The sequence below is a fragment of the Barbus barbus genome (assembly GCF_936440315.1).
Source record: "Barbus barbus genome assembly, chromosome: 49".
Taxonomy (NCBI): domain Eukaryota; kingdom Metazoa; phylum Chordata; class Actinopteri; order Cypriniformes; family Cyprinidae; genus Barbus; species Barbus barbus.
Window position 1 is genome coordinate 7,955,864 of NC_136727.1, and position 22,961 is coordinate 7,978,824.

Below are 22,961 nucleotides of genomic sequence, written 5' to 3' on the forward strand. Positions count from 1 at the left end.
CTCAGGATGTCAGTGTTGGACATTCCTTGCCTCTGTCCGATTGCCACTGTTGAATCAGGAATGGGAGTGATGGTTTCCAGCCCGGGGTGGATGGAGAGTGCATGATGGAGCCGTAGTCATATGGACTGTTTTGGTTGTTGGTGTTTTGTTTTTGGAAGTTGTAGGCCATATCAGGAGCCTCCCTCTCCATTCTGCTGCTGCTGTTTGGTGTCTCACAGGCTTCTCCTCTCATGGTAAGATGCTGTCTTTTCTCTCCCTGAACAATCAAGGTTCATCAGATAAGTCATTTTAAACATCTCTATTTCTGCCTCCAGGAAAGGTTTGAAGGTGTGTTTGTGTCAGAGCCTGAACCTCTGGACATCACAAGGATTTTGGAGTTCAGCAATGGTCAGGCACCCTTTAGATTTATTGTAAATTCATCAGTGTAGTCATTAATGGTAAAAGGTAAAATGTGGTCAAGATTGTAAATATGTCCAGTTTTTTCATTAGTATGATTTTCTTTAAATGCAGGATCTTCTGAAGTTTTGATTGAAGGAGATCTGGTGTTTCCCAAAACCAGAAATGCTCTCTACTGCTTTAACAACAACTGTTTCTGGAAGAATAACTCTAACAACATAGTAGAGATCCCTTGCATAGTGAGCAGTGAATTCTGTGAGTGAGTCTCCTTCATTTATTGAGCATCTACACAATTCACGTGCATGCCATTTTAAAGCTGTTGTCTTTTTTGTTTGCAGCCTCTGACAAATCAATTATCGTAAACGCCATGCATGTCCACCTTTCTCTCCAAAACCTGCATCCGCTTTGTGGCCAGATCATCTCAAGCTGACTACATCAATATTGAGAACAAACATGGGTGAGAACAATCATACAGTTTTAACAAGAAATATTTATCACTCAGTTAAAAAAGTCCCAAAAAATGCTATAACCCTATTACTTCTTGTTCGTCTCAGATGTTGGATGTTGAAGATGAGGAATAATTAAAAATGTATCATGAGTCTTGGCTTTCTAGTGGTGTTCAAATGTGTAATTGAAAGTGAAAAGTGAAAGTGAAGTGACATACGGCCAAGTATGGTGACCCATACTCGGAATTCGTGCTCTGCATTTAACCCATCCAACGTGCACACACACAGCAGTGAACACACACACACCGTGAACACACAGCCGGAGCAGTGGGTGAAAATAAAGTTAAAGTACAAAACAACATAATTTTATATTTTTTTGTAGTTTTTATTAATGAGTTGGTTAGCATTACATCATAAAGGCGTTTATTTTGCAATAATGAAAAAATCCCACTTATACATGCTAACGTACATAAAGAATACGGACATGACATGCTGAGTCAAATGTCAGAGTGAAATCATGTATTATTATAAAGTATAAAAGTTATATATTTAGCATAAACTCCAAAATATAAATCACAAGACAATTCCAAAAATATATTTACGAGTTGACCCAATTGAAATTAATGCTTTTATGGTTTGCCCTTGGCGATAAAAAAAAAAAATCACACCTCTCATTATAATGGTATGACCAGCATCGGGCTTACGAATCACTGTCCGCAGAGAGGGGTGATCTGTTTTTAAACTTCCATGTAAACAGTAACACGAGCAAATTATTGACTCTACGTGTATTGTATAACATAAAATAGTCAAAATTTTAGTTTTAATTGTACGATTTGCGTGATTTCATCAACTTGTCACATCTCTAATCCCAGCACTCCCCTATAATGGGCGGATCCATTGTTTTTTTCAGTTCTTCTTCCGCGCAGGCGCAGCAGCTTCTTGCCATCTGGGAGGGTTTTGAGTGTCGGGTTCGGACCTGCCATTGTCTTGCTTTGTTCTTTCGTTCAAAAAGCCGTTTTTTATCTGCATTCATTTCGGTAAGTCCTCCATATATTTTATACAAGTACAATAAGCCTATATAGCTTGGTCTTAAGTTTTTTTAAACCCGTGTTTTTAAAGGATGGCCGTTTTTGGTCAGCTGTTTAAATCATGATGGCGGAGCTCGCGACATGGCAATTAAATAAAAACAGTGTTTGGTCCTTTCTGTTTTGTTATTATTTAAATATTCTATTAAATATTAGCATCGCCTCGATTAAATTTGAAATACTTTTAAATAGTGATTAAAGTTGGCTTTTAGACTAGATTTTGACCGGTTAGGCCTCATGTTAGCCGGTTAGCTTTAGCGCGAGACCTGCGCGTGAGTTGCAGTTTAGACCTAAAAAATCATACTTAAATTTAATTAAGTACATTTTTACAGCAATATATTCGTTTTAAAGCAAGAATTGGTTTTATATGCGAAATATTAACGTGTATAATTGCTTACGAGGCAATCTTACTTGGATTAATTACTAATTTACAGGTTTAAGTTACCTGGATCTGCAATTAAACCGGTTTATTAGATGTTTAAGTCGTTGATGAAGTTTTTAAGTTATTATTTTGCAATTGATGGTTTTGTTGGGTTTGGAAATGTTTTGCCACATCTACATGTGGTTTCTTTGTGCTCCTCAATGATATGAATCTAAACGCAGATGTGTAACGTTACATTAATATTTCCATGTGTTTTCACAGGTGTCTTTTATGAATAATCAAAAGCAGCAAAAGCCAACGCTTACCGGCCAGCGTTTTAAAACTCGGAAAAGAGGTAAGTAGACTAAGAAACATTTAATAATGTGTTAAAGCGGTGCCTCCCATTTTAAACTTTCTCTTGTTTCCTCGCAGATGAAAAGGAGAGATTTGACCCTACTCAGTTTCAAGAAAGTATTGTTCAAGGCTTGAACCAAACTGGCACAGATTTGGAAGCGGTTGCAAAGTTCCTTGATGCTTCTGGCGGCAAGCTCGACTACCGCCGGTATGCTGAGACACTCTTTGACATCCTGGTGGCAGGAGGAATGCTGGGTAAGCACCTGTCTATGGCCCTGTCAATGCAAGTAGGTATTACTGCATACGGTTGATCTCCAAAATAGGGCGTGAACTCCAAAAGTGGGCAGAACCTCCAAAATGGGGCGGGGTGTCTTCATGGGAAGACTTTCGCCATTGGCTCTGGCTTCAGCCAATTGTTTTCGACTTGCATTTCAAAATAAAACTTTAAATTAAACCTTGTTTCTAGTTGATCTAAAATGAAATATGCTATATAAATATGCCATTGTCCGGTGAGGTCCATTTGGGGAGTTCTTTACCACGTTATTCAGCGCCAATCCTGCCGTGCAGTCAACTTCACTGGTTAAGTTTAGGTTTGGGGGTTAGCATTTTTTGTAGCATAGTGTAGTAAATCAACACTGTGACGCAACTATTAAAGTCTTTAGAATCAGCTGTTGTGGCGGAGTTTGCGCTGAAGTGTCAATGGGAGGAAGCCATGCCCTATTTTGGAGCTCGCACCCCAATATGGAGTTCCCTCCCCAATTTGGCTGCAGTTATACCCTTCTCTATCAATGGGCTGTTAATATTACAAAGTTTGTACTTGTGTAATTAGGGCTGGGCGATATTGCCTGAAAGAAAAAAAATCCCATTTACGATTTAAATCAAATTTTTTTTTTTTTACTACTTAAAATCAATCTGCAGATGACACAGAAATTGTTCAAAACAAGCTCTAACTTTACGGAGTGGCTATTTACACTAAGTGCAAAAAGCCCGCCTTGTTGGCAAAGGCTATTTACACTAACTCCGCCCACCAACGTGCGATTGAGTTAGTCAACAAAAAGACGCCCATATAGCATCGATTTCAGTGGTGTAGATGGTGAGGCGTAGGCCTATGCTTTTTGATGCGATCGACCAGAGTTTGAGCCCGCCTTATACCAAACGTTTTTTTTCTCTTTTCAAATCTCATATCGCATCGGAAAGGCATTCAATACGAATTAAAAATAATTAAAATAAAATATTTTCAATAAAAATGAAAGAAATCAAAAAGTTAAAGTATTGGGTAGGGTAAGTGTAGGGAGGGCTTTATTGTCCCAATGTGGCGGCATCCATTTAATAATTTAAATAAAATGTATTTATATAGCATCATTCACAGACAAGGAGTCAGAAAATGCTTTACAACACTTTCAGTAAAACAAATATTCAGTATTCAGAAAGGCACAGGAAACGAATAACAATTGCTAACGGTTGCTTGTTTCATTACCAGTGTTTCCCACAGACTTGGACTTTATTTGTGGATGCATATATGCAATTTAATTATCTGCCAGCAGAAAGCGCTTTTAGAGCATGGAGAAATAACGGTTTCCCCGGTAACGTTGCACACAAATTAGCTCTGCTCACAAACGCTGCTTTATCAGACATTATACAAGATTAAATGGAAATGACATCCAAAATTTTCTGAAGACAGTCTGTTTCCTTCAGAAATGTAGTGATCTAAAGACACCCGCACCGTGATTTTGATTCTGAAACGTGCAGAGCTTGCTTATTCAATGAAGTCAAAGCTTTTTGAAAGAAAAAAAAAGCTTTGTGGCGGTCAGTTTTGATATTGTGGTAGGCTGCCACAAATAAATCAATGTATGGGAAACACTGCATTACAGAACATAAAATTAGCCTACCACATAGAGTAAGGAGAGATGACCGAGGACGATGACGAATGATTTGCAGATCATGAGCACCATGACAAACATCTAATCTTGTAAAATGTGTGGCAAGTAGGCTACTGCCGCTCCATAGTAAAAACGGAGTACGTGCGATCGCCAATCTCGAAAGTGAAACTAAAAAGCCATCGTGCATTCAAAAGCAGTTTCAATGCCATGCATAATAGCGGCTCCCTGATGCATGATTATGATTACCTAATGATATAACTGAAAGTATTGACATTTCTCCTATCTCGTATTTATTGGAGTTCAGTAGTACACTTTTTCCTACTAATCAGTACAATTTTTATAATTTATATTTACTAAATATTACAAATATATTATGAAGCATCTCTTTTTACGAAATATTGTCTATTTATATATAAATAAAATATAACATTTTTATTTTACTGGTATTTGTATATGAAATGCACTTCTACAAATATGTAACTTATTTTTAATGTATATATATTTTTATAGCCCCAGGAGGGACCCTATCTGATGACTTGACCCGTACTGAGTACTGCCTCTTCACGGCAAGTGAAGACCTTGAGACCATGCAGGCTTACGCTCAGGTATTTCCAATTATATGCTACCTGACCAGCAAACAGTCTTGTTTTGGAGCTTGTTCTGAATTAATATCACCGTGATGGGTGCAATTTATATTTACTGGCTTCCTATTTACAAGTCTCAACATGTTCACCTTGTGTTGTAGGTTTTTAACAAGCTGATCAGGCGTTACAAGTACCTGGAGAAAGGGTTTGAAGAGGAGATCAAGAAGGTAAGCAAAATTGTTGAACTGAGGATTACACTATTTGTCGTTGTGTATCTGGAAAGTCCCATGGTGTCATCACTTTTTATTTATTTTTTTCCTTTCACAGCTGCTGCTGTTTTTAAAAGGGTTCACCGAGTCGGAGAGGAATAAATTGGCCATGCTTGCCGGAATCCTGCTGGCCAATGGCAATATATCAGCTTCCATCCTGAACAGCCTCTTTAATGAGAACTTGGTCAAGGAAGGTAATGACAGACCTGTTGAATATGAACCTGAATCTCTCTAGACTATCAATGGCGCTTTCCGAGTGAAGTTGTAACTGACTTGTTGTCTGGGTTTTATTGCAGGTGTCTCTGCAGCCTTTGCTGTGAAACTCTTCAAATCTTGGATCAACGAAAAAGACATCAACTCAGTTGCTGCTAGCCTGCGTAAAGTTGGCATGGACAACAGGCTGATGGTAAATATCATACTGCATAAAAAAAAAATGAAAAAATTCCCAAAAGCATCCAAAATATATCTTCGTTGGAGTAATATAGAAGTTATGTTAAAATGTATATAAATGGTAAAGGGTTAGTGTGTGAATAATACTTTAGGTTATATGTAAATTTAAGCTATAAGATAATTTAAATTTAAACACGACCTTTGAGTGTTTTGGGAAATCTGTAGTCTGTAAACAATGTTAACATGATCAAAGCGATAATGTGTAAAAAAAAATAATAATAATTTAACTGTTGACAGTAAAGTTGAAATAAAATGTAATTGGAAAAATAGAATACAAATAGAAATGAAGTGAAAATATAAATGTTGTCTTGGCAAGTAACTAAAATTAAGTTGAAATTTAAATTGAAGCACTACTTTTTTCCATTTAGTTTTAGTAAGTTTAAAGCAACAACTAACTGGCAAAAGCGCAAATTATGCAAGCATGAACTAAAATGAACAAAATCTGAAGTTTTACAATTTAGTTTGCAGCCTCAACTAATGTTAAACTTCTCTCATGCCACATTAATCTTTTTTTTTTTGCTCATGTTGATGTAACCTGTTCCTCTTTTGGCCAAAACAGGAGCTGTTCCCTGCCAACAAGCGTAGCTGTGAATACTTCTCAAAGTATTTCACCGACGCTGGGCTGAAAGAGCTCTCGGACTTCGCTCGCAACCAGCAGTCCATTGGAGCTCGCAAAGAGCTTCAGAAAGAAGTGCAAGAACTGATGTCCCGCGGCGAGACCCTCAAAGATGTGAGTTTCAGCCTTGTCTAGGACAAGTTGGACAAAAAAAAAAAAATTCAACTTGAAGCGCGTTTAAAAATTGAGAACTTTATTTAAAACTAAAGTGATTGTTTCTCTCCATATTTTGGCTTTGGAGGTTTATTGTACTTGTATTTGACTTATTTTTGTTCCCCAGATCATTGCCTACGTTCGTGAAGAGATGAAGAAAACGGGCATCTCCGAGCAGACAATGATCGGCATCGTGTGGACCAGTGTCATGAGCTCCGTCGAGTGGAATAAAAAGGAAGAGCTCGTCACAGAGCAAGCCATCAAACTCTTGAAGGTATCGATGATGTTTCTGAAAGGTTTAATGAGCCGCAATGCTTCCTTTTTGTCAAATTACTGGTAGTAATTCTGCTAACTCTCTTTGCAGCAATACAGCCCACTGCTGAAGGCCTTCACCTCCCAGGGCCTGTCTGAGCTCACCCTCCTGCTGAAGATCCAGGAGTACTGCTACGACAATATCCACTTCATGAAGGCCTTCCAGAAGATTGTGGTGCTTCTTTACAAAGGTGTGTCTTCAATAGCTGGTCTTTTCAAAACTATGCACCTAAGCCCAAGGCTTGGCTCATTGTGGTAGTTTTTGTACAATGTTACCTAGCCTGTGCAATGCTATACAGAGGTTATGTCCGGTTAAAGTGTTTTGAATGTTTTTGTCTCGCCTGTAGCTGATGTTTTGAGCGAGGAGGTCATTTTGAAGTGGTACACAGAAGGCCACGTGGCCAAAGGAAAGAGCGTCTTCCTTGAGCAGATGAAGAAGTTTGTAGAATGGCTGAAGAACGCTGAGGAGGGTAAGCTTGCTTGTTTCATCGTCTTTGAAACCTTTTAGATTAAAATGGTATCTGTAATCTATTTTTTATTTTTATTTTTCCCCCAGAGTCCGAATCTGAGGAAGAGGAGGCAGACTAAAACACCATGTCAGCCGAATGTTTTGTTACAGAAGTGCTCGTCTTTCAATTGTTTTTATTAATTTTATTTCTTTTGGCTTTTTTTTATTTTTTTTATTCTACCTCCTGTTTTTCAAACCATAACATTTAGATGTCATTTAAGGGCTTTATAACAAATGGTTAGTTTTAACAGATTTTTCTATTAAAATTTACACTTAAAATAGCACAAATGTTGTGGTCAACCTTTGTAATTATTTACTCAAGGAACTTTTAAGTGTTGACAGTTTGGACATCTTAAATTATTGTTATGATTCTTTTATGAATTGACATTCCATTGAATTAGATCAGGCTGCTTTGTTTTGCTTTTTAAGATGCCCTTTTCTATATGGTATCAATGCCTTCATGCCCTGTCATGATCAGTGTCCACAAAGGGGAAAAAATGGTCATCTGGTCTCATTGTGAAGTTATTGCCAAAGGGTTAAGTCCTTCTCCCATAACATCCATCAGCGTTCGGATCCCTGCCTATCAAACTTTTCAGCGCTGAGAACAAATTGCTGATCACCCTGTAAAGACCCTTAAATGACTCCCAACCTCTTCTGATGTATCTCCATCATATTTGTCACCGATTTCTTTAATCTGAATAACTAATTGACTTTTTTTTTTTTTCTTTTTTTTAAGAAATAAAGACCTAGAAGTATATACTTTGTCTGGTTCTTGTTTTCAGTCTAAGATGCTGTTTTTGAATAACTGCAAAATCAGATTTGTCCACCATTTTAAAATTGCATGCAATGTGACTTCCACTAGGGGGCATCTCAAAACCAAAGATCAGGGATCTCCAGCCTTGATCCTGGAGAGCTGCCTTCCTGCAGATTTCAGTTGCAACCCTGCTCCAACACACCTGTCTGAAATTAATAAGTAGCCTTGAAGACCTGATTAGCTGGTTCAGGTGTGTTTGATTGGGGTTGGAGCTGAAATCTGTAGGACAGTAGCTCTCCAGGAGCAGGGTTGGAGACCCCTGCCAAAGATGAACTGCTTTCAGAACATTTTTCAAAAAAATTTTTAATGGTTTGAAAGTCATGAGTACAGACGTTTTTTTTTTTTTCTTGTACAAAAATACTTGATTAAATTAGCAGCTTGTTTGATGTTGGGCATGTGCAAAAGACCACTTTTCAAAGAATGTACAATTCAAGTATTAGAATATGACAGGCTTGTTCAAAATGTTTTAAAGGTAGGCCGTATTATTGGTTTAATGTGTTTTGACCTTTTAAATTTACATTTTAAAAAGTGCAAATATTTACAAAAGCCTTGCCATATCACATGGTTTCTCAGATCCTGCCCTGCAGGGCCAATGCACTGCAGAGTTTAGTTCCAACCCTGATAAAACTCACCTGTGATCTTTCTAATGATCCCGAAGACACTGATTAGCATGCTCAGGTGTGTTTGATTAGGGTTAGAGCTAAACTTTGCAGGAAAGTGGATCTCGTGGGCTAGATTTGAGGTTCCCTGCTATATTACAATATTTCCAGTACAGTATGTGGTACTTCCATTGCTTTTTACTAATGTACTGAAAAAAATAACTTTTTCAAGGAAGAGTCATTCTACACAGTCTGCAGATTCAGACAAACCTATAAGCTGAAGTTTTGATTTGTGCAAGACATGCAGGTAAACATTTTGGATATTAACAACTGGTTGGTATATCGTGATGCTTACACAAATAGAATTCTATCTTTAAACGTTCACCTCGCAGATGCAGTATCTGAAAATAAATTGTAATCACAGTACATGTTAGGCTCACATTTGTCATTCCTACTAATTCCGTTAATGTAAACAATAAAATGAGGTTAAGCAGATGTTTTAGTGGTGTACTTAAGCTTAGCACACACTCTTTCCCCTAGACCTTAGTCGACATGAAAAGTGCCAATTTGTGGAACACTTTCTGAAATCAAACTGCCATTTTTTTTTTTTTTAAGCTAAGCAAGACTGGCAATTAGCAATAGCCTATTAAATTCCGTGAATTTATCAGTGGACAACAAATCCATGTTGACATCATGAATCAATAGCTTTGTGCATTCATTTCTAGAAGATACAATTGCGTAGCTACAGCTGTGGAAAACTATTGCATAATTGATGCATCAACTGTGCACTCTTGAACTGCATGTAATGCAACAAGCTTGACGCTGGTGCTCGTGAGTTGGACTTGTGCTCAAATGGCCTTCCTTCAAATTCAGTATTGTAGATTCCACTAAACTCGCATGGTGTTTTGTGATTCAGAAGTATAAACATGCCCTTTGTTGTTACGGAGTGACCTCGATGTACCCTCTTCCTGAATCTGCAAGGGTGCGCACTGCTAATCGAGTCTACGCAACATTATGTCTCCAAAGTGTGTTCTCGAAGTATGACCGCAAGGATTTAGGGTAGGCTATTTAACATTTGGGGTCAGGGTCATAACCCATGGCTCGTGTTAGGGATCATGTACCTTGACCAACACCAGTTCCCAAGACATGTAAAATGTTCTCGTTATGAAATACTTCCACCTATCGCATTCAGTGATGTGCCACTGAACTTTCTAATAAATATTTAGCAAGCTATGCCCAACCCAAATTACCATGCTGAGGTTAGAATCTTGTTTACAGTCTCCTGAGAGCCATTTTGGGATTGTGGTCCCAGTGTAGATGTGGTGTCAAGAGGGAGGGGATGAGATTTTTACCCGCGGTTGTACTGACAGCGACCACTGCAAACCGCAAGGTTTCAATTACCATCATGTGATGTGCAAGAGGCAGACACAAGACTGTTTTTTAAGCCGAGGGATGGTGTAGCTTACTATATCTGATACTGAAATAGCCTCCCACCAGGTGCAACTTTACACATGTTCTCAGGTTACATAAGCCAAAACACAGTTGATAAAGTGGACACATGCAGAAAAAGTGCAGATTTGTCTCTCTTCTTGTTGCTTGTTTTGTCTGTCCTCAGAGATTTAAAAAAAAATGTTTCGTCTCTGTGCAAGGCAATGTCTGTAAATGTAAACATTCAGAAGTTGAGAGCTCCTACGTAGCAGCGGACAGTCGGGAGAACTTCTGCTGTCACGCAGTTGTGTTCTTTTCCCCATCTCTAAGCTGCAGAAGTACATGATTATTGAAAGGTGTTAGAATTTGCACCTGCACAACAATCGGTTTACAATTGTGAAATACGTAGGCATGCGTTAATGCAGTTGATCACCTAAGAGAACAATTCAGGAAAAGGTATAGAGGCAAGGTACTTCTGGCAAGTAATATGAAGTTTGGTATGCAAATACCTTACCAAATTTGTAACAGTTTCTGGAAACCAACCTTCACAAGCTCAGCAGGTGGCAGTTAATAGTTTCACCACCTTCAAGCACTTACCATTTTCCTTTGGTTACTCAAGCAGAAGGTACAGATGGGTCGAACCGGTGGAGTTTTGAGGTTGCTGTTTCTTTGTAAGATGTTATGATATTTCAGACACGGTTGCCCATCCATGCAGTCCTCCCCTAGCAGAAGCACGTTGGCCAAGTGTGAAATGTAGCTTGATGCCAATCGCAGGGTCTCAATTTTGGACAACTTCCTGTCGGCCGGCTCTGTAGGGATGAGGGTACGCAGCGCTGTGAAGGCAGTGTTGACGCTGTGTGTGCGGTCTCGCTCCCGAGCATTAGCTGCCTGACGTTGCTTGCTCACTTCAGCAAGTCTACGACCCCCTCTGCATCTTCTCATCTCCCTGTGGCCCCGCATTGGGCTCCCTGCTCCGGTGGATTTTTCTGAGCTTTCGCTGCCACTGTCGAGCTCATCAGGGTCGGAGGGTAAGCTCTGGGTATCGTGTGGAAGATGCTCATGCTCCCCTGCGGTGGACTTCATGGTGTGCAGAGAGACTGGTAGTTGTGGGTAGTCCATGGCATAGATGCTGGCTGCCCATGGTACTTTAAGCTGAGTGAAAATAGCAGCCGAGGGGCAGCTGCGTCTGATCCGGTATCCAGAGATCTTCTATGGCCCCGTGGCACTTAAGCATGCCATTTCTTGAATGACTGATCCCTTTCTGGATTTGTCCACCACCATGTGGCTGTGGAAAAGGATGGACAGGTTGAGCTGGGTGGCCACCTGTCATGCCCCAAAGAAGGAGGACGGTTGAAGATATATAAATAAGTGCACGCACCAACACATGTTCAGGGGTTTTGGTGTTTTTTACAACTTTGGCCTGTAACATTTGGGTACCGGGTCCTCTGGGTGACCTTGTGCAGTGCAACAGGAAGCCAGAGCGGTGATCTGACCAGCCTTCCCTGAGAAGACCTTTGTTTTTGTCCCTTCATTCTGGTCCATCCATCCCTTGCTCCTCCTGATATTGTAGGCTCAACATTTCATGTTCTCTATGGCTTATAAAGTCTTTGTGAGTTATATAATTTGTTTGCAATAACTAAGCAACCTTGTTCTGTTTGACCCAGCACTAAATTTAGCTCCAAAAAGTTTACAGACAGAGACTGTTGTCGTTGCCTGTAAAATTTGTATCACATGGACTGTGGATCACTCCAGGTCCAAAAGGAGAGAGACACAGTTGGGATTTTACTGCACATAGGGGGCAGTGTTTCAAATCTGACAGAATGTAATTCAGAACACCTGTTTGAAATGAGAATAACTGTGAGAGTTCTTGGAAAAGATTTTACTCTGTTCAAAGTGCCAAAATCAACCTGTGCTTCCATTTAGGTAACTGGAATCATTTGCTTACTTGAAGGTGTACTCAACATTGGTGGTCTGAAGTTTTCGTAAAGAAAAGCTATTTTGCCAGAAGTTTTAACATCCACCGCCACAAGAACCATGTAAGTGCAATTTAAACCAGTGAGTCTTTTCTCCATTAGCTTTAGTTAATGTTAGCATGTAGCTCATAACATTAGCGCTGTATAAGAGCTCTCTTATTAGTTATCCTGCTCCTCTCTAATGCCCTGTCTGACTGAACAGACCAGGTGTGTTCCTGTTTCTCACACGCATGTACTGTGGTCCATCTTTAGAGGGAGTAAAAATATCAGTTAGTTTGATGACAGTTTTATCTTTAACCAGATTCTATGGTTTCCTTGGACTGAGTAGTAGGACACTAGGTTAATATTTTTCAGTATTCACCACTAGATGTCAGTAGCACACCACTGGAGATTGTTATTCCATTTTTTTTTAAGGCAAGAAGCACAAGTAAAGTCTAACCCTGCGTCCCAATGTGCATTCTATCCACCCTATCTGCCCTAAATAGTATTGAAAACTCCTAGTATCTCACATAATTTAGGATGTATAGTATGCACATTGGGACGCAGGGTAAGAATATAAGTGAACCAATTAGGCATGAAAACAAAAATAGGTTTTAATGCACCGTTACCATATTAGAGGTTCCAGTGCGGAACCTATGAGCAATCAAATAATAATGCGTGAAACATGTCATTGCTTCATTGAAACCTAAATTACTATCGACTTTCAGCCATTTGGTAAGTTGTCCAAATTAATTATTCTTATACATTCACATGATAGCGCTTCACTAATTTGATTAACCCTTTAAGCTCTTCCTGAAGACCTAAATTACAATACTCGCATTCCCAAAGTTCATGCGTGGATGTTAACAAGTGCTGCATCCTCAATGAGCCACCCATGGCCCCAACATACGCTCCAAAGTGTTTGTTGTTTATCCTGACAGCATCGCCTCTAATCTTTAAGAGTGCCTGCTGGGATGCAAAACAAAGATATGCTATTATAATCCTCAGAGAGATTGCTTGGCACTTAAATTTGTAGGTGAAAGCTCCTGGTAAGTTGCAGAAGGCAGGCATTTGCTAATAGTGACAGTTTCCTGGACACCCGACTTTGTGGAAGCAAGCAGAGCATGAAACAATTCATATTTTCATTGAACGGTTTTGCAGTTCCAAGTTTACATAGACAATATGACATAGTTTACAATCCAGTTCCAGTTGAATGAAGGTGAGTGCCAATTAACATTTTAAAGGCCTAATTTCCTGTGGAGTAAGATTATAAAGCTCTGTGCACATTTTTTAAGCACCTGTTTTAAAACTCTGTTGGAAAGGTTGTGATTAGATTCTCAAATTAGAACACTTTCAAAGCCCAAACGAAAACTGCAGTCTCTGGCAGATTTCTCTCTCGGGTTTTGGAGTGCTCTTACATACAGGTCACCATACAAAGGACACCCCGTCCACCTACTCATAGATTTGCACACTTTAAAAGCAACTAATCTATTTTGAAACCATGCCATAAAACATAATCCAAATGCTAAGGCCAATTGCAAATCATGTCTGTCAGATGCTGGTCCACTGAACCGCAGCACCAAGAGACCATTAGCAGTACATTTTCATGTTCCTCATCATACAGTAAGTCTTAAAATATATAATTACATTTTAAATTCACAATTTTTGAAGACATGAACCATATTACTTCCCAGTTAAGTTAACAAAGGGGGTGATTTGTTTTTTAAATGTTTGAATGTATGTTCAATATTAATTGTTTGAATGTATGTTCAATATTAATTGTGCTAACTTCTTAATGCTAACCTAGTAACCTTAACCCACGTTAACCTTTTGTATTGCATTTAAGTAACAAAAACCAGGTCCTTAAAATCATGATGTGAAAGAAGTAATGGCAGATTTTATATATATATATAAAATCTGCCATTACTTCTTTCACATCATGATTTTAAGGACCTGGTTTTTGTTACTTAAATGCAATACAAAAGGTTAACGTGGGTTAAGGTTACTAGGTTAGCATTAAGAAGTTAGCACAATTAATATTGAACATACATTCAAACAATTAATATTGAACATACATTCATACATTCAAATTTATTCATACATATTTATTTATTTTTTTTTAATTTTCCGTATTGCGATGTAGATCTGAAAATGTGTAAATTGGTTGTGATTGATTATCTAAAACAAATGACTAAATAAATTTAGAAGTCCATACATCAACAGAGAAAAGAGTGTCATTTTACCTGAAAAATTAAGAGAAATGAAAAGAAACACACAGATGAATCATTCACATTAATATCAAAAACATGCATTTAGAAAATAATTGGGTTAATTTTCCCTGGATGAGTTTAACAACATCCTCCTCTAGGAAGCGGTGTCATTTTGGAGGGGAAAATGTAATGAACAATGAAAGCATTAACAAAAGATTGAATGAATTCTGATGTTTTGCTTGTTTTATTTACTGCGTAACAGGAACAACCCACTGAACAGAACAAAAGACAGACAGAATGGAAGGGACTGAGTGGGAGACCATATAATAACGTAAAGAAACGTATGATAGTCCAGTGCAGATGAGAGACCCTCCATGCTTTCATTTCTCCTGCTCGGCTGGAGAACCTTATGAGGGTCTCTCTAGTGCCCTTGCTGACCATTAAAGGCAACTAATTGGAGCCCAGGGACAGACAGCTCTGAGGGCTGTAGAAACCTCTCAAAGAAAAGAGTTCCCAGAGAAGATCTCTACAAGGAAAAAAGTAAATACTACTGCAGTTTAGGACCACAGTTCACCATGTACCTTCTTGCTACTCTAACTCAAGGGAGGAAAGGAAAAAAGAAAGGGAAAAAGTCTGAGGTGATGGGTTCCTGGGATATTTGGTTTACTCTGAGTCATCATACTTGAGAGATCTGAACTATGGCCAGAAAACTGCACTCCTTCTCAGCTTTTCACTTTTCTCCTCTAATCTCATGCGGTGGTCTTAACTAAAGTATAGTAACCACGTTTCTTTTGGCAAATTGATTACCATTTGTATATCCACAGTTTTACTACAAATAATGATATGGTTTAACTATAGTAACCATGATTTTATTTGTGGTAAAACCATGGGTAATTTTCATAAGGGAAGAGACAGCATGGACTTAGTTTTAAAAGATTTGTACACACATGTAGCTACGTGAACAGCCTCTTCAACCCCACTAATCGGATCTCAGACTAGCATACAATGACATTTAGAAACTACTTAATGTATCTTTCTGAATGAATGGTACATTCAGGAATAATGTACAGTTAGCTGGTCATTAACACAAAATAAACCCAGACATGGTGATCATGTTTCATAAAACAAGTTTACCAAATAAGCCAGGTTTATTTCAGTTAGTCTGACTTATTGTCAGTTGATTCGGTTCAAAATAACTGAAATAAGCTTGGCTTATTTGGTAAACTTGTTTTATGGAACAGGCCCCAGGACCTTGGTATAAAGCTGATTGCTCCTGTAGCACTCTGAAAGGGGTTTATTTTATGCTAATGAAAAATAAAGCATTTTAGAAAAGAGGAAAACAACCAACACAATAACACAAATTTAACTTAATGCTTGTGCTAATCTGCAATCCGAGCTAACCAATTTAGTGAGAAAGTAACATGTCTTCATCAGTTTAAGTTCTTTGGCATCCTCTTTGTTTCTTACCATTTTCTTGTTTCTTCCAAGCAATGTTGAGGCTCTGCAAGCTGTAACTGGTTTGAGAGATAACGTAAGTTGCTAACTGCTAATCGGCCAAGACCATAAAAAACAATGTGTTGCTGATCAGTAAAATATCTCCCCGCATGACTCATGTGAAGTTCAAATAATAGATCAAATTAAGCTCATCATCTTTCAATATGACCTCTAGAACAGCAAAATGTGACTAGAGAGAGCATCTAGCAGTAACTGGACAATCCCCAACAGGTTTAATTATAACACATGGAGTGAAAATCACAGCTTGACAAAAAGATGTTAGAAAGCTGTCATCATCCTCCTCAGCGGTTATCACATCTCAACGTGCTAAATAACACTGACGGAAGTAAGAATGCAAATGTACAGCTTAATCTTCCTCTTTATTTAAAAGAGACCTTGAGACAGATTGTTAAAGCAATAATGAGAGGTGGTGTGTTATAATACAAAGTGAAGCTGATTAGCTAAAACCCCCTTTAACTCCTGTTAAATGACTAATGTACAGCCTCTCATGTCATTTTTCTATTATTAAATGGCTTCAACTGAAGTATAAAGACAAAAGGGTTTAATAAGTACATAAAACAAATATAATACATTAGCTTAACAATTTACTATTGAATTTTCTAAATGTAATAAGCTTAAACCAGAGAACTACAGTTCTATGGCTTCTCTTAAAATGAAGCATATGTGTACTGAAATAATTATGTGTGTGATTCATGCACATGACTGATTAATATCAAATTAGATGCATACCCAGAGGACATAAAAAAAAAAAAAAGACTATATAGCTAAATTCCTTTGTCAAGGTCATATTATAAATGAGACATTTCTAAGAGCTAAAAGACATACTGTCAGCAATTTGTTGAATATTAAATGGAAAAAATGAAATATAATTTATTTTCATTTATTAGGTCAAGACGTCATAAAATGTGCATGGGGAAATGGAGGCCACTTCAAAAAAGAAGAAAACAAAATATGTGTGTGTGTGTTTTAGAAGGCTGTTTTTAGGCCCATTAAAAAGATGGTTCACCTGAAAATTTTAATTGTAAAAAAAAAAAAGTAATTTGTCAAAAACAATAAATAAATAGGCTAAATAACGAATAGCCTACAATAGGTGTATAATACTGTAATGTCAATCATTTGTATAATTTAATTAGGCTATATAAATTAAATTTCATACAGAAACTACCTTTTTTCATTTAATTTGTAAAAATTATTTTTAAATCTTTTATTCATTTTAATATGAATATTTTTGGGGTGAAATGTGGCTGACATTTCATGGTTTTACATTTCATTTAGGCTTTGTGAGACAAAAAAGAATTGCTGATTGAAAGACGTATCGCGAGAGACTGTTTTGTTCCACAGTTTAGCTTCAAAACCACTAATCGTAATCTTAAAACCACAAACCACTAAAATCAGAGCAAAAGAACAGACTTTGTGCATATGTTGCTTGTTTCTTTGGGACCCGCTCAAATTAATATTTAATGCGCGCACACTTTACTATCTGTCTATGGACATGTCTGCCGGGTCCGTCTGTCAGTAATTGACTGGCCTTGATGGAGTCTAAAGTATCCAGATTTAGTTTTTTTTCCCCATAATCCTCGTGTTCCTATTCCCACTCTGTGGAAGTTCACACCACCTGTGGCGGTAATCTACAACCTGAGCCTGAGAGTGAGATGATGAAATTCTTTGTTATGCCGTTTTAGCGGGAGGTACGAGACAGGAAGCTACGCCTCTCCGTGGAAACACACTCACTTTCAGTCACACACATGGGCGGACACATTGGTAAGGTGCTTAAAGTTGTGAACTTGTTGAATTCTTACAGTGCAGGAATTCTTGATGCATTTAATTGAAGAGTTATCTGAAAATCCCGTATGACTTTCCATAATACTTCGTAAAAGTCGAAAGCCCTGCACGAAGAGAGGTAGACCTTAAAGAGAAAGTTAAGAATTACAATTATTTAATCATGTACTCCTTATAATCCACCTTATTTTTAACGTAATAGCGGGCGCGGTCATTTTGTAACGTGACTGTGCGAAACTAACTCCCGGTGTCATTTGCTTCAGTAATTTTAGCTGTATACAAAAATAGTTAGTTATGGTGCTTGGTATTGCAAACTGGTGGCATATTTTTAAGTTATTATCATAATCACAAACCATATAGTAACCATGTTTTTTTTTATTATTTGTAGTAAAACTTTTTGCAAGTTAACATATTATGTCCTTGTTGCAAAATCGGGTTAGACAATTGAATAGATTTAATTATAGATTAAAATGAGGCTGTGAGGGATAGGGTTTTTTACAATGTTGTGTGCTGCATAAAGATCCTAGATCGTGTAATTTTCTCAACTTTCAAAGCTGTTTTAAGTTTTTGTCTACTTCCAAGTTTTTCTGAAAGTTGTTTCATCAATTTGTAAGTTGTTAGCAGTATCCACTGGATGCACTGTACTGATATTTTTCACAGCCTCGTTTTCATACGTATCAGAAATTAAATATAGCACTACATTGACTAACTCTATAATATAGATTGCTAATCCATGCAATTACAATGAAAAGTAAGAGAGGCAAAAGTGATTTTAAAAGTGCTATTAATAAGGTCCACTACATTCAAAAGTGTGGGGTTTGTAATATTTACGTTTTATTTTTTTATTTTTTTTTTTGCAGGTCATGTGTGTTCACCAAAGCCTGATTTATGGGATTAAAATATAGTGAAAATTTTAATATTATGAAATACAAACAAAATAACTGAATATATTTTAAATGCAATTTATTCCTGTGATGCAAAACTGAATTACTGCAGTCTTCACTGTCACATGATACTTCATAAATAATTTGAATATGCTGATTTGCTACTCAAGACACTTTTCTTATAAACAGTGTTGAAAACAGTTGTGCAAACTGTGATGCATCTTTTTCAGGATCCTTTTATGAATAGAAAGTTTAAAAGAACAACTTTTGTAACTTTATAAATGTCTTTACTGTCACTTTCGAGCAATTGAATGCATCCTTGCTGAATACGTCTTTCAAAAAACTCAACTTTTGAACAGTGTGTTTTCATAATTATTCATAAACAATAAATCAAACACTAATCAGCCTCGTCATAACCCTTTCAAACTAGGGATGAACAGTTTATTGTCCTCTGCGTTAAAAAACAGCGAGCTGTTTAATGTTTGCCATCCTTTTCTCTTTATTTTTGCGCACCTCAGGTAATCGTATACGAACAGCTGGATTATTAGCTATGCATGAGAGGAACTATCTGCGGCTGACTCATTAATGGCTGCCAACAATGGCCGTTAATTAGTTCAGATGCTTGTTTGTGTTGTCACCGAGATGTCTGTTTATATTTGCCAAGCGATCTGCGGTAAAACTGCAGCCACTGCACGCTCCGCCAGGCGTGACACAAACAGCATGTTTACGTGTTTTTTTTAACATTCCAGTCACATTAAAGGGGACGTCCTCGGAGAAATAGAGTGCAGCCGAGTTTCAGGCCACGTAGTTGGAGGAGGGATGGCAAAGGATGCTAAATTGTCTGTGCCTTGGCTTGAATAACAAGTTTTTCTGTCAAACTTAACTTTACACTGCAGTATGTTACAAATAAAATCTTGGCAAAGAAATCAAAGGACATTTAGAGGTGAAGAGTGAAATTTATTTGCCACTGCTGTCCGTCACTAAACAGAATTGCAAAAATATTTAGATCTTCTGGAGAAAATGTGAGTGGATGTTCAAATGAAGTCAAAAGCACCAAAAAGTGTTTTGTAAAATACACCCATTTATTTTTGTTCGGAATCATTTTCACAAATATAGTAAAGTTTGAAAAACGTGAAAAAACATTATATTATACCTTATACATAAATTAATATCTTCAGATATGATATGTACAAATTGAAACGGATAGTGTGTAAGCCTGTCAGGTTAATATGTAGTAAAATATAGGCCCAGTGTCCTCAGTGCAGCAATGACACCTCATGTAATTTCCTTAGCCTCTCTGGACAGGAAGCTGTAAAAGAAATGGTCGATACTATATTTTGTGTGTGTATAATATATATATATATGTGCGTGTGTGTATATGTGACCTTGGACCACAAAACCAGTCTTAAGTAGCTGGGGTATGTTTGTAGCAATAGCCAAAAATGCATTGTATGGGTCAAAATTATAGATTTTTCTTTTATGCCAAAAATCATTAGGATATTAAGTAAAGATCATGTTCCATGAAGATATTTTGCAAATGTTCTACTGTAAATATATCAACTTTTTTTTGAATTAGTAATTTTTGATTAGTAATATGCATTGCTAAGAACTTAATTTGAACAGCTTTAAAGGTGATTTTCTCAATATTTAGATTTTTCTTTTTTGCACCCTCCAATTCCAGATGTTCAAATAATTGTATCTCAGCCAAATATTGTCCTATCCTAGCAAATCATACATCAACGGAAAGCTTATTCAACTTTCAGATGATGTATAGATCTAAAAAAATACCCTTATGACTAGTTTTGTGGTCCAGGGTCACATATGTATGTATATTTCTTTTCTATTAAAGTAATAATAATTTATTTACCTTCGTAGAGCAAAGAGTTCCCATGTAACCACTTCTGCAAGCACAAACATTGGGTCGGACACATCAGCTTCCGTATAAACACCTCTGTTCACAGATTGTGGAAAAAATCATGTCATTATTTACTGTTTTATTAGGTTATATTTTAGATTAGGTGAGTGTATATGTACACATATATATATATATATATATATATATATATGCATGCATGCACTCACCTAAAGGATTATTAGGAACACCTGTTCAATTTCTCATTAATGCAATTATTTAATCAACCAATCACATGGCAGTTGCTTCAATGCATTTAGGGGTGTGGTCCTGGTCAAGACAATCTCCTGAACTCCAAACTGAATGTCAGAATGGGAAAGAAAGGTGATTTAAGCAATTTTGAGCGTGGCATGGTTGTTGGTGCCAGACGGGCCGGTCTGAGTATTTCCCAATCTGCTCAGTTACTGGGATTTTCACGCACAACCATTTCTAGGGTTTACAAAGAATGGTGTGAAAAGGGAAAAGCATCCAGTATGCGGCAGTCCTGTGGGCAAAAATGCCTTGTTGATGCTAGAGGTCAGAGCAGAATGGGTCGACTGATTCAAGCTGATAGAAGAGCAACTTTGACTGAAATAACCACTTCGGTTGTATGCTTTGCTGCATACAACCGAGGTATGCAGCAAAGCATTTGTGAAGCCACAACACGCACAACCTTGAGGCGGATGGGCTACAACAGCAGAAGACCCCACCGGGTACCACTCATCTCCACTACAAATAGGAAAAAGAGGCTACAATTTGCACGAGCTCACCAAAATTGGACGGTTGAAGACTGGAAAAATGTTGCCTGGTCTGATGAGTCTCGATTTCTGTTGAGACATTCAGGTGGTAGAGTCAGAATTTGCCGTAAACAGAATGACAACGTGGATCCATCATGCCTTGTTATCACTGTGCAGGCTGGTGGTGGTGGTGTAATGGTGTGGGGGATGTTTTCTTGGCACACTTTATCCCCCTTAGTGCCAATTGGGCATCGTTTAAATGCCATGGCCTACCTGAGCATTGTTTCTGACCATGTCCATCCCTTTATGACCACCATGTACCCATCCTCTGATGGCTACTTCCAGCAGGATAATGCACCATGTCACAAAGCTCGAATCATTTCAAATTGGTTTCTTGAACATGACAATGAGTTCACTGTACTAAAATGCCCCCCACACTCACCAGATCTCAACCCAATAGAGCATCTTTGGGATGTGGTGGAACGGGAGCTTCGTGCCCTGGATGTGCATCCCACAAATCTCCATCAACTGCAAGATGCTATCCTATCAATATGGGCCAACATTTCTAAAGAATGCTTTCAGCACCTTGTTGAATCAATGCCACGTAGAATTAAGGCAGTTCTGAAGGCGAAAGGGGGTCAAACACAGTATTAGTATGGTGTTCCTAATAATCCTTTAGGTGAGTGTGTGTATGTATGTGTGTGTAATATATACACACACACACATACAGATTTCAGTACACACAAAACAGGAATATGCAAATATAGTGGCATAAATTATATAATTATATATACGGTAAATGTTTTGATACAATACAGTGGTGTCACGGTATGTTTTCGATAAAGAAAGAAATGCCAGAATTTCCTTGATTTAAAAAAAAAAAAAAAAAAAAAAAAAAAAAAATTTAAATTTATTAAAACAAATTTTTTACTTTAAACAATGATGGAGCTATATATATTTAGCCTATTGACATGTAGCAGATTAATCTTTTTCAATAAGTTTAAATAGATTTTTTACCTTTTTATGGGCATTTTTTACCTCTTATAAAGCCATTTTTTCTAAAAGTGCGCATCATATTTTGAGTCCATTTTTTACATTTAATCAGTCAATAAGACATTTGGGCTGTTACCAAGCAAATGAAGTCAGTATTGACAAAATAAACATTTTGACATTTTGACAGGAAACATAGGAGCTCCATCTGAACGGTATTTAGATGCTTTTACACACTGTTTAATGCAGCACAGAGGAACATGTATTGCTTTATCTTGCAGCTACAAATGCATAAATAATGTTTTGATATTTTAAACAACGTTGACATTGACATGTTTGAAATTAATGAAAAAATTAAAAGATACTTAATGTGAAATTAAAACCACCAGCAGGTGGCAGCAAGTCACTGTTAATAAGTGAATTATTGCACTAATAATCACCAATTATTGCGATTTGAAACGAATCATTTAAACGGTTGATTCATTCAGGAACGAAACGCTGTCATGTTGCTCAGAGACACAAAACAGTGCTGTGGCTATGTTTGGAATTATTTTTGTTGGCGAAATAGTGCAAAAAACCAAAAATAAATATGGTGTCTAAAACATAAGTCTCATAATTAACTGCTTGCTTATTGAACTGTTGTAAAAATCATTTGTAATCATGCTGATTTTTGGAGATAAAAAAACAGCACTCTTCTGTGATAAGTATATGAAATTATGTAAATATATAAATTTTCTGCCCCCATAAC

The 22,961-nt window shown here is 37.4% G+C and overlaps 1 protein-coding gene and 1 pseudogene across 2 annotated transcripts; one reads left to right on the forward strand and one right to left on the reverse strand.

Moving 5' to 3' along the window:
• The first annotated feature begins 1,573 nt into the window (after nucleotides 1-1,573).
• On the forward strand, nucleotides 1,574-8,171 carry LOC306867226 (eIF5-mimic protein 2-A-like). The gene is made up of 12 exons (XM_079412822.1): nucleotides 1,574-1,879; nucleotides 2,571-2,643; nucleotides 2,721-2,897; nucleotides 5,033-5,127; nucleotides 5,268-5,333; nucleotides 5,434-5,569; nucleotides 5,672-5,781; nucleotides 6,385-6,555; nucleotides 6,722-6,868; nucleotides 6,959-7,097; nucleotides 7,254-7,376; nucleotides 7,463-8,171. Exons 1-12 carry the CDS (start codon nucleotides 1,727-1,729, stop codon nucleotides 7,492-7,494), a joined length of 1,422 nt encoding a protein of 473 aa, XP_079268948.1. The 5' UTR covers nucleotides 1,574-1,726; the 3' UTR covers nucleotides 7,495-8,171.
• A 2,381-nt stretch (nucleotides 8,172-10,552) lies between these two features.
• On the reverse strand, nucleotides 10,553-11,396 carry LOC306867227 (transcription factor 15-like; annotated as a pseudogene). The gene is made up of 2 exons: nucleotides 10,853-11,396; nucleotides 10,553-10,585 (listed from the first exon to the last, which is right to left on the reverse strand). The product of its transcript is annotated as a transcription factor 15-like (transcript).
• Nucleotides 11,397-22,961: the final 11,565 nt, after the last annotated feature.